Raw genomic sequence first — 16,772 nt, forward strand, 5'->3', positions numbered from 1 at the left:
GAGAGGGTGCCCAGGCAGAAGAGCAGTGGTTCTCCTCATCATGGGGTTGTGAAGAAGCCTTTCTAGCCATTACTTCTGCCGCATTTGCCTGGTGATGAATAGAAGCCTTTTCTCCTTGCCTGTTGGTACAACTCACACTAGTGGTATGCTCAGCTTGTTTGGGACTTAAAAAAAAAAAAACTCAAAGCACCTGAACTTCTGTTTATTTGCCTTTTCTTTTCCCTGATCTTATCTGTGATCTGAAGAAAAAGTGATGTGAAAGCTTGGAAGGTAGTAAGCTTGGGTTTTTTCTTCACTTTCGCATAAGGCAGAGTAGGATCTTTCATTTCAGAATCATGTGAGAAATTGGAAGAGGAAAAAGCGAACTCTAGGAAATCTGTCATAGTAGTAACCACTGCCGCTGGGGAGGAGATAGAAGATGAGATTCTGGAAATGTACTTTGAAAACAAAAAGAAGTCAGGTGGTGGGGCCATTGAGTCCTGCATCAGAAAGGATCAGCAGATGATCATCACCTTTCAGGATGAGGAAGGTATGATACCATCTTGTGAGTGTTGCATTACTAAAGCTTCCTTTAACAGCTTTGCTGGTGCTGGATCTCTGTGGGCATGGCTTCGACAGAAATGGCATGTTATTCCCAAAGAATAATAAAAAAGGAGCAAACGTCTGTCCAGTGCAGATGTGGGTTCATAATAACCACCAGGGAAAGAAGTAGTTCTCTAGACCCATCCCAAATGCTTGGTCAAGGCTCGCAGGGAATAATGCAGAAAAAATTATGTCAGAAGCACTACAGAATAAGCAAGTTTTAATTCTAGTTCAGGTGACTGGATAAAGCATTAACTGCATATTATAGGTAAATTATTTTTTTTCCTGTATTTTCTCTTGATTCATTTCAGTTGCCAGTGTTTTGGAGACTGGGAGGAAAAGAGGTAGTAAACATGTACTTATAAGATGGAGAGGTGAATGTGCACCTCTGTGGAGAAAATTATTTCAAAGTGGCCTCAATTTATCTGTTGTTCTTATATTTTCGTCTGTGCTAAAGTGCTGTTGGCTACTTGTTAGTGTGTGAAGGATGTATGTAAAAAGAGAAAACTGTCTATACAGGAGAAATAATTAAATATTTCACATAGTCAAATGTGGTTAAATAGTTAATAGTTAAACTTATTAAATGCATAAGATAAACAGGGTGAAAACCCCTTTCTTTACTTGCTATTTATTAGATGTCATTAATCTGGAGAACAGTTTCTTGCACTTGAGGGCAGTAGAAAGAAGGGAGCACATACCTCAAAAATAAACTTTTTTTTTCTCTTTTCCTCTGGAGGGACTGGGCACATTTAGATCATGGAGTAGCTTTTACCCGACCCTAACTTTTGATGTAGGTTTGTCTTCATTTCTCTTTCTTCTATGATATGAGAAAATACAGCTGGCTAGGTTTTTAAAAGTAGAATGTAATGTAACGTGTTACTCTGCTGTGGCAAGAGGGGAAGGGAAGATCACTTCTTTCTTTGTTTTCCTGTGGAACTAGATGCCCAAGAAGTTTTGCAAAGGAAGTATCACTCAGTGAAAAAAATTGGTCTGTTGGTGAAGCCATGGCAAGAGGAGGACTCTGAAGAATTCCTGCCTTCAAACAGAGTTGTGCTTGAAAACATGCAGGAGACAGTAAAAGAAAGCATGTTAATTATGCTGGTAGAGAATATCAGTGGCTTGTCAGAGGATGATGGTGACTTCAGTGTGGAAATGATACCTGAAATACGTGGTGCTGTTGTTACTTTTACTGGAAATTTTGGTAAGGAGGAGTCAGTTACACATCTTTCTTAGCTCTGTGTGTGTGACTAAGCAGGAAATGAATGTTTTCTGTCCTAGGTTTAAGGTTTAATCTGATACTGTGTTATTTTATATGCAGATTTACACTACTAAAGTTAATGATAGATACCTGCTTAAGTCCTTTTGTGACAAGGTGGTTTTACATGTGCTTGATTCTGGGTGAGGAAGTAGGACAGGAAAGAAGAGAGAATTCTGTCTAGAAAAGCTGTAAACCTCTTCAGAAGGTAGAACGTGTTTAAAACAATTTGTATGCCACTTGAAATCAACTTTGTGGGAATAGTTGTAATGCATGAGAATGAAATTGCTCAAATCTTGAAGTTGTGAAGGGATTAGTCCATGGTATAACTAAACCAAAGAAGCTTTTGGTCTGTGGGGAGGCATGCAGTTCTATGCTTTAGAAGTCAGAAATTATTTGCCTTTCATATCGTGGTCCAGTCTTAGGGTTTTAGTAAATAAGTAGATCCTTTAAAAACTTGTGTTTGTCTGACAGACGTAAACGTGGCTTGGCTATCTTTTACTGTGATGATCAACAAGCGAGAAAGGTAGCCAAAAATAATGTGTTTATCATAAACCAGAAAAAATCAGAATTTAAACTGTTGACTTATGATGGTTAGTTGTGTATAAAGCCATAGTCCAAAGTAGGAAAACTAGAGACAAATTTTGGTGACAGTAGTTGTAATCAACAATTGTGATCAACCATCTGGTGAATACTAGGTGAGAGACACTGAATATGTGGAAAGAAGTAGCTTTGTGGGTAGCTCCAAGCTGATAGATGGTTTGTAATTCAGTGCTTTGGGCAGTGCACACAGTGATGGTCTGCCAGGATAGTAGAAAAGTGAGCTACTAGCTTGATCTCAGTGGTTTTGTTTGTTTTTTTCTTTTTTCTTCCTCCTTCTCTCTAGTTGCGGGGGAATTTGCTGAAAAGCTTAATCAAAACTACAGAGCAAAGCAACAAAACATTACTGCACGGTGCCTTGAGCTAACAAAAAGTGTTAGGGCTGAAAATGTACCCCCTGACACACCCAGTGACTATATAACTGTCTACTTTGAAAATAAGAAGAATGGAGGTGCACAAGTGGTGGATGTTCAGCAGCTGCCTGATGAAGATGCAGCTATCGTTACATTCAATGACCATAAAGGTAATGCAGGAATACAAAGCCCTTATTTCTTTGGGATCCTTTAACTTAAAGATCAAACAAAAAAAAAATGTGGGTTTTCTAGAGAAATTAATGTTTTGCCCTCATAGAACAGCCATTTTGGTGCTTTGTCATCAGGTCTCTGCTACCTGGGGTGTAAGTTTAGGGTTTGTACTAGCTGGGAATGAGGCATAGAATTTTTTCCTTTTTTAGGCACAGTTTATGTCACCCAGGCCTCGATCCTTAACGAGTCTAGGTTACAGGTTTGAGTTCAATAGAGAAAGCAGAGCCCCACATAGTGCAGGAAACTTCTCCAGAGCTTTCTCATGGTGATGGGTGCTGTCTGAATACAAACTATAGGATAGCTTTTTGGCCAGAGAGTAGGTGCTGTGGCTTGTTCAACCAGTGACGGAAACGTGAAATCTGGGGAAGGTGGAGGACAAGGAGGAAGCTGGAGGTGTTGCAGTGAAGGGGAGAGCTGAAGGGAAGTTGAATAAGATAGATGCTCTTTTTTGAGGGGGGGAAGTGAGGAGCTATTGATGCTGCTGAGTAATAATAGCTCAGACAACTGCTGAGTTGGGCATTCCAAGTACAGCATGTAGCAGAAGTAGGGGCAGAGACAGTGCTGTGCAAACCTCCTCCTGGAAGTGGACAGTGTTGGTTCCTAACTGTTCCTCTTTAACTTAGTTTTGGCATTTAAAACCAGTACCTCTTCAATAATTTGGAATTATTTCCTACTGGCAAGGAGGGGAAATCAACGTAAAACTATTCTTAGACATAAAAATTATTAAACCAAATACAAGAAGATCTTTGGTTTTAAGTGCTAGCATTAATTGCTTGGGTCTTTATTTGTTTGTTTTAGATGTAACCAATATCTTGGCAAAGCAGCATTCACTCAACAAAACACCCATCTCTGTCTATCCTTACTACACCTCGCTGGGAACAGCTCTGTACGGAAAGGAAGGGCCACAAATAAAGCAGCCAGATCCAATTGCAGTGCCTCTGGATCCGTATATCTGGTCTTACTTGCAGAGAAATAATGGACTAACTGAGGCAATAAGTTGTGAAATGGCAAAGTGTAGTTGTGTGCTAACATGGCCTGATCCCCACAGTACAGACCCAAAAGTTACTCTACATCCTTCACCTGCTTTGTCTGAGCAGAAGAGATTAGTGTCTCGATTGATCAAGACATGGAATGAAAATGTGTCTGCGGCATTTTCACATAACATATCCAAGTACAAGGCAGTTAAATGTCAAGTAAGTGCAGAGGTGTGGGAAGCCATTAGAAACAGCTTCACCCACGATGAAGTGGTGATAATCCCATGTATTTCCAAGGAAATGCTTGTTGTAGTAGGTGAAGAGGAAGTTGTGAAGAATGTTGAACAAGACCTGAATGTTCTGATAGAAAAGGCCACCAGAGAAATACAAAGAGAAAAGCAAAAAACTGAGGAAACGCTGGTAATAGGTCCAGGGGAATATGCAATTTTACAGGCCACCAGTCTTGAAGAAATAATTTGTAAGGAGTTCCCAGCTCTACGGATAAGTTATGATCCTTTGCAGAAGGTGGTTAACCTATGTGGAGTGCCTGAGGAAGTTTATAAGGTAAAAGGGGAGATATTAGATAATATACGCAAAATGGCAAAGAAAACAGTTAATATCCACCCTTACATTTTCCAGTTTTTGGAGCATATTGATAATGAAACCCTGTCACAGAGCCTGTTTATGTCAAAACAAATTAATGCCTTTTATGAGCTTGGCACAGAAGCTATCATCTTGAAAGGGAGTGGCCCTGAAGATCTCATAAAAGCAGAAGAAGAAATAAAGAAGGAACTGGACTACAAAAGCATTACTTTGGAGGATAGGTCAGTCCTTCAGAAAAAGGAATGGTGGCTGCTCACCAAGCAAAACTGCTCTAATGAAACCGTAACAGTCACTCAGGTAGAGGGGGCGGTCATCGTTGCTGGCTGTTGTCAACCAGTAGCAAAAGCCTTTGAGGAACTTTCTAACTTCGTTGATGAAAATACCCAAGTACAAAAGGTCATCGGAGGAAAGCCCATGGCAGTCGTACTGTTTTTTGAGAAAGAGAAAACCAATGTTTGGAATGACTTACAAACTAAAGGTGTGAAAGTTAACTTCAGCATGCAGAGCAGATGCAGAGTTATATCCCTGAGTGGGCCGAGAAAGGAAGTGCTGAAGGGAGTCACCTTAGTTGAGCAGATTCTGACTGGCCTGCACTATAAGCGTGTGGTAATTAGAGAGCCAGGAGCCAAGTCCTATTTCAAAGAGCGAGAACACTTTTTTGCCGCCAGTGCAAAACAAGAGTTCAAGTGTCTGGTCAGGCTGGAGGAACCGTCGGAAGGAGAGCAAGAGCACAGTGCCAGGGGCAAGCCCTACGCACAGGTGACCACAGGGGGGGTCGCAATCGCGGTTTATAAAGCTGACATGTGCACTCATCCTGTTGATGTCGTGGTAAATGCATCCAATGAAGACTTGAAACACATCGGTGGCCTTGCCGAGGCACTGTCACAAGCAGCTGGTCCAGAGCTGCAGCAGGAGTGTGACAGGCTGGTGAGGAGGAACGGGAACCTGCAGCCTGGCTGTGCCGTTATCACGGGCTCCGGGGAACTTCCCTGCAAGAATGTCATTCATGCTGTCGGGCCCAGGTGGAGGAAGGATGAAGCAGAAAAGTGCGTGTTCTTGTTAAGAAAGACAGTGAAGAAATGTCTACAGCTAGCAGAAACATTTAATCATGGTTCCATAGCTTTGCCCGCTGTAAGCGGAGGGATTTTTGGCTTCCCTCTGGAACTGTGTACATATTCGATTGTGTCTTCCATCAAGGAGACCTTGGAAGAATCCACGGGGGATAGCAGCTTGAAGGAGGTTCATCTGGTGGATGTTGCACAGAATAACGTTCAGGCTTTCAGCAAGGCACTGCAAGAGGTGTTTTCAGATTGTTCACCTTCCTACAGGTCACTTCAGCGTAAGAGAAGCAAAATTTCTCACAATAGCAAGAACTTGTCAGTGGTAACAACTAAGGAAGGCCTTGACATCATGCTGAGAAAAGGGAGCATTGAAGATGCTACAGTAAGTATTGTAAATTATCTGCTTTTAAAGTATCAAGTGTGGGTTTGGGTTTTTTTCCTAGAAAAACAAACACAAACCAAAAAATTACCAACCTTAGACCATCATCTGTAATTGGCAAGGTGACCTGTTTGCTAGGTTTGTGAGGCTGGCTGTTGCTGCTGAGTGCTGTTAGATGACTGTCTTGCATGACGGGTGTGGATGGCTGTGCTCTGCTGCGTGTGGCCATCGGCTGACACGGAGGCGCACGGACTCCCGTGGTACACAGGGCCAGCAGGAGTGTTTCTGGGCTCAGACCCCACTGACCCTACCTTGCTGGGCAGGAGCCACCAGTGCTGCCGCATTGACCTTCCCAGAAATCCCCATTACACAAATGCAGGGTACTAGCACAGAAGTGAAAGAGGGTGCTCAGTGTTGGTCAGTGTGAGAGTGGCTGGGCTGCTCCCAGGTCCACGGTGGTCCTGAGGCAGCAGAGACGTGCACGTCTGAGCCCTGGGCCCACAGCCAGTCTGGTTCTCTTTGCATCCGTAGCGTACAGATCTGGGGAACCGTCATTCGTTATGGCACTGGTGAACGCTGGCACGAAACAGGCAGTTGCTCCTCCAGTTCCTGTGGAGAACCAGCGTCAGCAGTTGCTTTCCAGTCAGCTCTGGTGCTGAGTTGCTGTTAGCTGGCTGATGGCTACTTTACTGGGATCACCAATACTGGAAGCAGCTCCTTTCAGAACCTTTTCTGTAGTGGCCAGCAAATCCTTTCAGGAGTGGATGCCTCTCACAGTCTGTGGCTGCAGCTCCTCTAGATGGCCAGGGCAGTATGTAGGTTAAAATGTGTATAGATGTCCTTCCTGAGGAGCTGAGTATAGTGTCTGACACAACATTCACAGCCCATTGTATTTCTCTTCAAGATACTGCTTCTCTCACTTTTCCTTTGCTTTCCTCCAGTCTTGTTTGTCTTCAGCTTCTCCTTTTGCTCTAGACCAGCCACACATGGGAGGTCCTGCTTACCTCAGTGAACACAGGTTTTTGGTCTGCAGGCTTCTCTCGGAGAACTAACTTACATCAATGTTTTTCAAATGGAGCTAGAATGAGTAGACAGAATGCAGATTTTTAACTTTCTCCTATCCGGCCGAAATGAATTTCACTGTTAACCTGGCTTTTGTGCTGCTTTGGGCAGGCAAATGGTGTTAGAATTGATCATCATTTCTGGTTTATTCCAAGCCTTTTTTCAGTCTCAGATTTCTGTCCCAAAAACTTACTTTGTAAATCAGTAGGCAGGCTGTATTTGATTAACTGGTGGGAAATGTGAATTTGATCCTTAATCTAGAGTTCTCACTTTTGTGTTTTTCAGACAGATATTGTTGTCATCAGTGTTGCCAAAGATCTCCAGCTTGGTAAAGGGCCGCTCTCTAAAGCTTTGCTGAGCAAGGCAGGTCCTATGCTGCAGATGAGCTTAAAAGAAGAAGGCCTCAAACAAACACCTGAGGAGGGCTCTGTGTTGAAAACAGAAGGTTGCAATCTAGCTTGCAGCATTGTGCTTCATGCTGTCGTACCTGCATGGTCCCAGAAACACGCATCTTCAAAGGTACAGGGGTTTTTATTTGCCTGAAATAAAAGTGGGTTTGATGCCACTTTTCCTTTGAAAACACAGGACAGTGTTTTAGAGTACAAGAGAGTTTGGCCTGTTCTCTTTTAACTGTGTGGCTGATTCCTTGTTGACTAATCTATTCCTTGTGGTGTATGCAGTTGTATTCTAATAACAAGAGATAGCTAAAAGGGCAAATGCTATATTGCACATACTGAAAAAAAAACCAAACCTACTTTCAGTAATTGAAAAAATGATTGTGCTTTGCAGGTCTTGGGTGACATCATCACAAAATGTCTGGAGATTGCTGAGGAACTGTCTTTAAAGTCAATTACTTTCCCAGCGATTGGGACGGGGAATTTAGGATTCCCCAGATCTGTTGTTGCTAAATTACTGTTCAAAAAGGTGTTTGAATTCAGCAGTAAAAATAGAGTATGTTCTCTTGAAGAAGTCCACTTTCTGTTGCATCCAAAAGACACAACTAATATCCAGGTGAGTTACCACATTTTTCTGTCTCTGTCATATGCTGATTTATTTGGGTCTGTGTTGAGATTAAATCACAGTGAGCAACTAAGCACCATGCAGCTGCTCACTCACTCCTCCCACCTGCTTCACAAATCAAAAATAACCAGCCAAACCCTTTTGTGGGTTGAGATAAGTTTAATAACTAAAATAAAATATTGTAATAGTAAAGAAAATGAATATAGGAAAAAGAGAAATGAAACCCAAGGAAGGGAAGTGATGCAGTTGCTTACCCCTCACTGACCAATGCCTGAGCAACAATCTGCCCCCAGCCAACTCCCCCCCAGTCTATATACTGAGCATGATGTTCTCTGGTGCGGAGTATCCCTCTGCCTGGTTCGGGTCAGCTGCCCTGGCCATGCTCCCTCCCAGCTTCTGCTGCACCTGCACGTCAGCAACGCATGGGGAGCCAAAAAGTCCTTGTGTTCCTAGCAACAAGTAAAAGTATCAGTATATTATCAGCATTCTTCTCATGCCAGATCCCATACTGAATCCAAACCACAGCACTGTTCTAGCTACTAAGAAGGAAAATTACCTATCCCAGCCAAAGCCAGGACAACGTATCTCATGATACTTTGACTATCTGATAATCTCCAAGGAATCCGCAAGGTGCTTGTTTTTTTACTAAAGAAAAAGTTTACTGACAATCTCTCTTGTCAGTACTGAAAATTCTCTTGCCTGCCCTGTACTGCCCTGCACCCTTCCTGTCCTTTTCTGCTCCCTGGCAATAACACAGACAAAGGTGTAATTACTCTTGAACTCACCTAATTCTTCAGTACATAGGACTTGCCTGCAGATTAAATTTGCTGCAACTCCTGCATAGATACCATCACTCTTGGAAAAAGAAGTGCTTTCCATCAGCAGGCACGCGGTATGAAGTAGTCTGCATTAAGCCCTTTCTAAATGTATTTTAACTTCTAAAACACTTATTTCTACTGCATAATCTAGATATTTTTACAAAGATTGATTGTAATTTCCCTCTCTAGGAATTTTCCGTTGAATTTGAGAGCAGGTGTGGAAATACTGTAGGTGTTAAAGTGCAGAAGACTTCTGGAGGTGAAGCTAGCCAAAGCACAGGTAAGCTTGCTTCACAGAAGTTGTGTGCCTAGTGCTTTTTAAAAATTCTTTTAAATGTTCCAAGGAATGCATTTGTTATGGATGTTTAGGTGTATATCTGGTGAGCATGTTGTTCCCAAAGTCCAGGTAACAGTCCAGGTGGCTGCTGTAAAGGCAGCATGTAGTAATTTTAGACTGTCTGTAATGTCTGAAATGGTGTTTGGGGGGGGAAGAAAGAAAGGTACCTGTGGTTCATTACCTGGATAGTGCCCCTACAAATGGGGACAGCAGAAGCTACGATGTACCGAGGGCACAAGCAGGACTTTTATTGCTGCAGTACTTGATTAGACTGTGTGTGAATGGGTCAGTGTCTTCCCATGCCCTGGGAAGGCAGGTGGGTTCCTGATTATGTCTTAAAGTGGTCTCCTTGGAATGCTCTTAAACCTCTCACATGTTCAAACTGAAACATCTTTGATGTTATCCAGCCCGGTGGAACTGCAAAGTGTAGAAAACGCAACAAGTTTCTAACGTGTAACTCATTTTCACAAATAACACATAGGTAAAAAGTTCCTGTCATGCAGGAGAGAACCTGCCTGAAAACTGTGAGACGGAGGAGGGAGTGGGACTTGGAAGGTTTGCTGCTCTCTTACCCTGGAGTTTCACAAAGGCTTATACACTAAAATGTCACCAAGTAGGTGTTTGCACCTACCTATTCATTGCACGCATAGCAATGATGGGAATAGGTGAAGGCTGATCAAAGACTCCTGTGAGAGGAAATGATTTTCAGTTAACATGGCAGGCAATCCTCCTCACACGCTGAGTCTGGAGCCAAACCGTGGTCTCTGTAGGTGTAGTACCCATGAACAAGTCCCTTGTCTCTTACCTCATTGCTCCCTTCTGCTCAGGGTCTGTGTTTCTTTCCTGCAGCTTCCTCTGCTACCTCTTCAACGCCAGCACAGAACGTACATGAAATGACAGTTGGTTCCATTGTATTTCGGGTGGCAGAAGGTGATATTACCAAGGAAGAGGCAGATGTCATTGTGAACATAACAAACCAAAGCTTCAGGCTCAAAACAGGTATTTTAGTTGGCATTGTGTATGAAAACAGTACATGTGGTTGGAAGGGCTCGATAAGGAGAGTAGGAAGTGTTTTTTTTTTTCAGTGCTTCAAACCCTTTTGTTTCACTGTGTGGTTTCTGTTTTGCTTCTTAGGGTACAAAGGTTCAATTAGGAAGTGTCTGAAACCTTTATCTTCTTAATCTGAGTCACAGGCTGGCACATTTAAGTTTTTTACAGAAATTGAAACTATTAATTATTTTTAATAGAATCTCTTTATAGGACATCTCTCAAACTAAAGGAGAAGACAAATCTCAATGAGGTTTTGACTTCAGTGAAACTTGTTACATATTTTAGATATAACTTTTGAGTTGAAAATCATAAGCCTAGAACTTAGGCAGTAGTGCTTTTCAAGTGTAACTTTTCCTGTTACCGGGATGAGATATTTTAGAGATTGTGGTACAGGGTTCTGCCTCAGATGGGACTTTGACAGCAGTAACAGTGGATTCATATACCTCTTCTCATTTAAGGTGTTTCTAGAGCAATTCTGAAAGGGGCTGGAAAAGCAGTCGAAGATGAATGTGCTCAACTAGGTATGGTGGAACATTTCTGACCTCCTTTCTAATGGGGTTCCTGTGTGGCAGGGAATCTGCTGGAACACTTTCTTGGTGCTTACTGTACAACCATCTCTGTTGTGCACTGTGTTACATCAGCTGGTTTTGAATCAGTTAATGTGATATTTGTAAAATGTCTAATGAGGGAAGGAAAAGAGAAATCTTCAAGAAAAGAAGACTTCTAAGCATATGAAAAGAACTAAATCTCTTTGTCATTGCATCGTCTTATTCTGTTGTGGTTTAACCCCAGCCAGCAACTCAGCACCACGCAGCTGCTCATTCACTCCTCCCCAGTGGGATGGGAAGGAGAATTGGGGGGGTAGGGGAAGCAAAACTTGTGGGTTGAGGTAAGAACAGCTTAATAACTAAAATAAAATATAATAAATACTGTAATTAACATGAATATAGCAAAAAGGGAGATAAATAAAACCAAAGGAAGAGAAGTGATGCACAGTTGCTTACCATCTGCTGACTGATGCCCAAGCAGTGATTCAGCTACCCCCAGTCTATTTGCTGAGCATGATGTTCCCTGGTGGGGAGTATCCCTTGGGCTGATTTGGGTCAGCTGCCCTGGCCATGCTGCCTCCCAACTTCTGCTGCACCTGCAGGCTAGCAAAACGGGGGAAGCTGAAAAATCCTCAACTTAGAATAAGTGCTACTTAGGAACAACTAAAACATCAGTGTGTTATCAACATTATTCTCACGTTAAATCAAAAACACAGCACTGCATCAGCTACTAGGCAGAAAATTAACTCTGTCCCAGCTGAAACCAGGACACAGTGAAATAAATCGTCCCATGATAAGAACATGTTGAGTCTACACTGAACAGAGCCATGAGCAAGGGATGACACTGGCAGAGATGTCAGTAGAGAAGCCATACCTCCCTGGAAACAACTGTCTACCTGCAACTCCTCCTCCTTCTGTCATTCCCGAGTGAGAGTGTTTGCTGTTGGCTTAACTGGCAACCCACTATCACATCCTCCATGTGACCAAGAGGGAAAAGTAGTGAAGCTGGGTTTCTGCCTCAGAGAAGGAATTTATTTGCAGACATTGATTACATTCTCCTACTTACGTTTCAGCCTTGCAAATGAATCAGAGCTATATCACGACCCAAGCAGGGGACCTGCCGTGCAAAAAAATAATTCATTTTGTTGCCCAAGATGATATCAAGGAGATAGTCTCCAAAGTGCTTCAGGAATGTGAATCACAGCAGTACACCTCTGTTGTCTTCCCAGCAATTGGAACAGGTCTGTATGGTCTGTGTCTCCATTTGAAATCTGGTCAGTGCCGGTCTCAGGGGTCAGGCAATGAGTTTGTCTAGAGAGGTTATTCTTTGGTGAAAATACATTCAGAAACTGTAGACTTTAAGATTGTTATTAGAAGCTCAAAAAGTCCTAGAAATCTTTGCTCCTTGCAGTCAGCTAGTATGTAAAGAGTTTGAGTGCTCCAGAGCCAACGCTTCCTTGCTAACAGGGATTCACAGGTATCTCTGTACTTCCTGGAGAGCCATGACTATTTTGTCACAGCAGCCTGGTACATGTGGGCAGCTCATCGGACAATATCCAGGGAGCTACTTCTCCATTACTGAAACCAGTAGATGATGGAGCTCTGGCTATCAGCTGCACAAGTAGTGCTGATAGGGATGGATTTGGAACCCATCAAAAAGGCCAGACTGTCATTTTTTCTTCTCTTGTTATTCTTGATTAGTTCAGGAGAAATCCCTTGAGTCAGAGAATCCAAACTGGGCCCCATGTATGCAGGGACCTCTTATATGAGTAAAACTAGACTTGCTTTTTGAGCAGAGTTGCCCAAAATGCTTCTGGGCCAATAAGCATCAGGCCTGTGGCCAGTTAGGTAACCAAGCCATATCATCTGCATCATAACCTGATCAGCTGGCATGTCAACAAAGTAAACTTCAGTTTTTCCCTTGCTTGAACCTCCTTTTCCTGATAAACAGAAACCTTTGCTAATTGCCAGCCTGAAGTTATTTCTGACCTGTTTATGATCCAAGTGATTGTAGGTATGGTCACAATTGTTCTTTTAAAGATGTTTTAGCCATTTGTAGCAGTTATTAATGCTTTTTAAAGGCAAAATCTTTACAACTTGTTTCAGGTGAGGCAGGCCGTGATCCAGCTGTAGTAGCTGATGACATGGTAGATGCAGTAACTGACTTTGCTAGAAGTAACTCTGCTCCATCTGTGAAAACTGTTAAAGTTGTCATCTTCCAGCCACATCTGCTGAGTGTGTTCCATAGAAGCATGCAGAAGAAAGAAGGTTTTGCTAAAACAGCCAAATCATTCCTTTCCAAGTTAACATGTAAGTAGATATCACCTAAATACAGGTTATAGATCAATCTGTGTAGCAGCAGCTGATAATGTTTTATATTACATTTATATTACATTTGTGTATTTCAATGTAGCATTCTGGAGCTCTGAGAAAAAAAGTTCTCCAAAGGAAAAAACCAAAGCAATTTTGGAAAAGAAAATTGACCTGGCTGTTGTGCAGATTTGTGGTGAAAACAAAAAGAAAGTGGAAGAAGCTGAAAACTGGTTGAAAAGTGCAATTTTAAAGGAACAGTTTGAAACAGAAATCACAGATGAGTCAATCATTCATTTTGGTGAAGCAGAGAATGAGGAGCTGCAGAACCTACAAAAGAAATTAAAGATTGCTCTTCGTTTGGGGAATAACTCTGTTCGAATTTCAGGCATTGAGAAAGATGTCTGGATGGCTTACTCAACTGTCCAAGAAATGATCCACAGGGTAAAAGCTGCTAAGCAGGACGAGATCAGGGCAGAACTTCTGCAAAACTTAATTGAGTGGAAATATTTTAAAAAGGATTCCTACGTGCCATTTGACAGTCGCACAAATATGCTCTTGGAAAATGCTTTCATGGAAAAGCGGAAATCTATTCCGGTCACCATTGCTGAGAAAACATACACCGTGAATTTGGAAGCTCGATGTGCTCTGGATGACCAAGGCAAATGTAAATCCCTCCTACGCATTGATAAATCTGAAGGTAGGTAAAAGCATCCCGAGACTGACATTCCCACGTTCCCAGGTTTGATCCAGCCTAGTAAAAGCAAGAAATGGTAAGAATATGCAAAACATTGTTAGAAGCTTTGTGCAGATCCATTTCTGGAGAATGTAGGAAGGAACTGCATTTGGAAACGAAAACAAGAGAATCCTGCAGTTATATAAAGTCTTTGGAAAGGTAGGTAACACGTTCTGAGGTTCTTAACAGGCTTACTAGCAGTAATTAGATGTTTGTAGCAGTTGTCATTTGGATCCCAGCTCATTTCTATTCTTGAGGTGTACCCTCTTCCGTTGACTTCTGGTCTGTCACAACATAAGGAGCTACCTTTTTCTTACTCAGCGATGCAGTACTTTCTGAGTGTACTATTTTTCTTTGCCCTGTTGTGACTTGTTTTGCAGGGGCACGTTTTATATCTTAATGGCAACAACCTTTTTTGCCCACATAACACCTGAAAGTGGACAGGTTTAAGTAACTGTGCCTTAGTTACAGTTCCATCCTGCCCTTATTTACAGAATTGTATCTTTTATTCTTTTACAAAAAATGTCATCTCAGTGAGGAATCCTATAATGCTGGATGTCTGTAGCGTATGCATCAGTCAGTGTTACTATTTGCCAGTACGAAATAAGGTAAGAAAGGGAAGACTGCTTTCCAGGTAGGGAGTATATTCTTGAACTTTAAATTTAGAACCTTCCTTGTTCAAATGCTTTGTTCCTAGTCTCCTAGCTGGTGAGAATTAACTGCTTGGTAAATCTGCATTTGCTCCATGTCCTTGAGAACATCATCTGCAGCAAAGGCTACCAGTAAAAGATACTGCAAAGGATCCCTCTTCAGCTGGGAAGAGCAGATTTGGCCAGGAACTACCAGTTCAGGTGCATCGGTTGCCAGTGCAGTGGCAAACTAGCAACTACATTGCCCTAATCTTTTAGAAAAAGACCAATGGAATACACTCTGCTGAGAGAGACCAGTAGGCACTAGTGATAAGCTGGATGTATGGGCATTTAGAAGGGTTTGTAGCAGGGCCTATTTCATTTTAAACAGAGAATTTGGGTAAATGTGATTGGTTACATCTCTTCTGCAGATCAGGAGTCTACAGTGCTCCCTGCAACATGGGATGATATGGAGAACCAGCGACTCAAACTAGTGGAACTAAAACCAGAAACAAGAGAATACAGAGATGTGCAAGAAAAGTTTCTGAAGACTTGTCAGTCACTAAAAATTGAAAAGGTAAAAGCAGGTCATCGTGTCTGAGCATAAATGCTTTGATAGCAAGTGATGAAGAGTACTAGTAACAATGGAAAGATAAATTCCACTGGGATTTCTGAAGTTGGACAAGCCTTTATGGCTGTCACTAACTTTAATCAGCACTAGTTTGATGCTGCAGTTGAGGTAATTTGAACAATAAAGCAGTGGCTTCCTCTGCAGTACCAAGGGAGTGCTCTTTCTTTCTGTTGTTTTTGCTACCGTGGAGCATGGCATTTGCTCGCTTTAAGTCACGTGTGCTTTGCAGGCAGGTGTCACCTCTGTCCAGAATCCTTTATTGTTTCCCCTGGAGTGTTTCTGTCACATTTTGGGCTGGGGTCTGCTATCTGTGGTGCCAAAGTTTGACATGATTTAACTGATTTATGTCATCATCTGGTAAACATGCCTTGGAGCTAGAAGGGGAATGTTGGAAGCAGATTGAGTTGTTGATACACTACACTAATGGTTTTCATGACAGCAGCCTACGATCTCTCTTTCTGTCTTGCTTCCAAACTTTGCAGATTGAAAGAGTTCAGAACCCATATTTTTGGAAGGCCTACCAAATAAAAAAGCGTGAAATGGATAACAAAAATGGCAACAGGAATAATGAGAAGCTTCTCTTTCATGGGACAAGTAAGGAGTCGTTAACCTTAATTAACAACCACGGATTTAACCGGAGCTACGCTGGAATGCACGGTAACGTGAACTTCACAACAACCCTTGTTTTCCTGAGCAGGGCTCAGCCTGATTAGTGATGCCTTGTGTATAGTTCTGCCTTGTGTGCAAATTATTTGTTCTGTTATATCTCGCGCTTGGAAATAAAAAGCAAAATTGCCAAGAGATTCACAGGTCCGAAGAGGGCAGATACGTGCTTGCTGCTAACCAAACACTCACAGACGCTTCTTTTTCTGACTACAGCTGCAAACTTTGGAAACGGATCATACTTTGCTGTTGACGCCAGCTATTCTGCCAGCGATATTTACTCTAAACCTGATGTGAATGGGAAGAAGTACATGTACTTGGCTCGAGTCCTTGTTGGAGAATATTCTCAGGGGACAAGAGGATCCATTACTCCAGCGGCAAAAAGCGCTAGTAACTCTGTAGATCTGTTCGATAGTTCGACCGACAATGTGAACCGGCCATCCATGTTCATCATCTTTAATGACATTCAAGCCTACCCAGAATACCTTATCACTTTTACTAGATAAGCATTTTGCCTATCTTTCAGTCTTTGTGTAGGACAGGAATGCTTTGAACAGAATACACAGTGCAAACAACAAATACCTATATCAAATTAGTTTCTTAAAGCTTGGCTATTTTTGATAGCTCTGAACTAGACTGCTTGTTTTCATTCGGAGTAGCTGATGTTCAGTAGAATATTGAACTTAAGCATTCAATACCATGGCTCTGAGATCACACACCACACCTTTGTGCTGTGTTAGCCTTCCCCTGCACACCTACGGCTGTCCTGGTTCGACTAGGAAGTGGGGAGTGCTAGCAAAGACTGGAAGGGATCTTCCTTTAGCGACCGACCGCTTCTTGTTGCATTTCTGGTAGCTTCTTACACTCTGCAAATAACAGTCTGAATTATGAATTATGGTACAGTGGTTTTCAATAAACTAATTGTAGTTA

The 16,772-nt window shown here is 42.2% G+C and overlaps 1 protein-coding gene across 1 annotated transcript; it reads left to right on the forward strand.

Moving 5' to 3' along the window:
* Positions 1-414: 414 nt before the first annotated feature.
* On the forward strand, positions 415-16,348 carry LOC103776274 (poly [ADP-ribose] polymerase 14-like). The gene is made up of 15 exons (XM_008943776.1): positions 415-529; positions 1,523-1,783; positions 2,724-2,960; positions 3,820-6,041; positions 7,386-7,619; positions 7,890-8,111; positions 9,128-9,218; positions 10,125-10,274; positions 10,784-10,846; positions 11,947-12,114; positions 12,980-13,183; positions 13,287-13,883; positions 14,980-15,125; positions 15,662-15,836; positions 16,059-16,348. The coding sequence occupies exons 1-15, from the start codon at positions 433-435 to the stop codon at positions 16,346-16,348; spliced, it is 5,157 nt and encodes a 1,718-aa protein (XP_008942024.1). The 5' UTR covers positions 415-432.
* Positions 16,349-16,772: the final 424 nt, after the last annotated feature.

Source organism: Merops nubicus, unplaced genomic scaffold, assembly GCF_000691845.1.
Source record: "Merops nubicus isolate BGI_N331 unplaced genomic scaffold, ASM69184v1 scaffold5507, whole genome shotgun sequence".
NCBI lineage: Eukaryota > Metazoa > Chordata > Aves > Coraciiformes > Meropidae > Merops > Merops nubicus.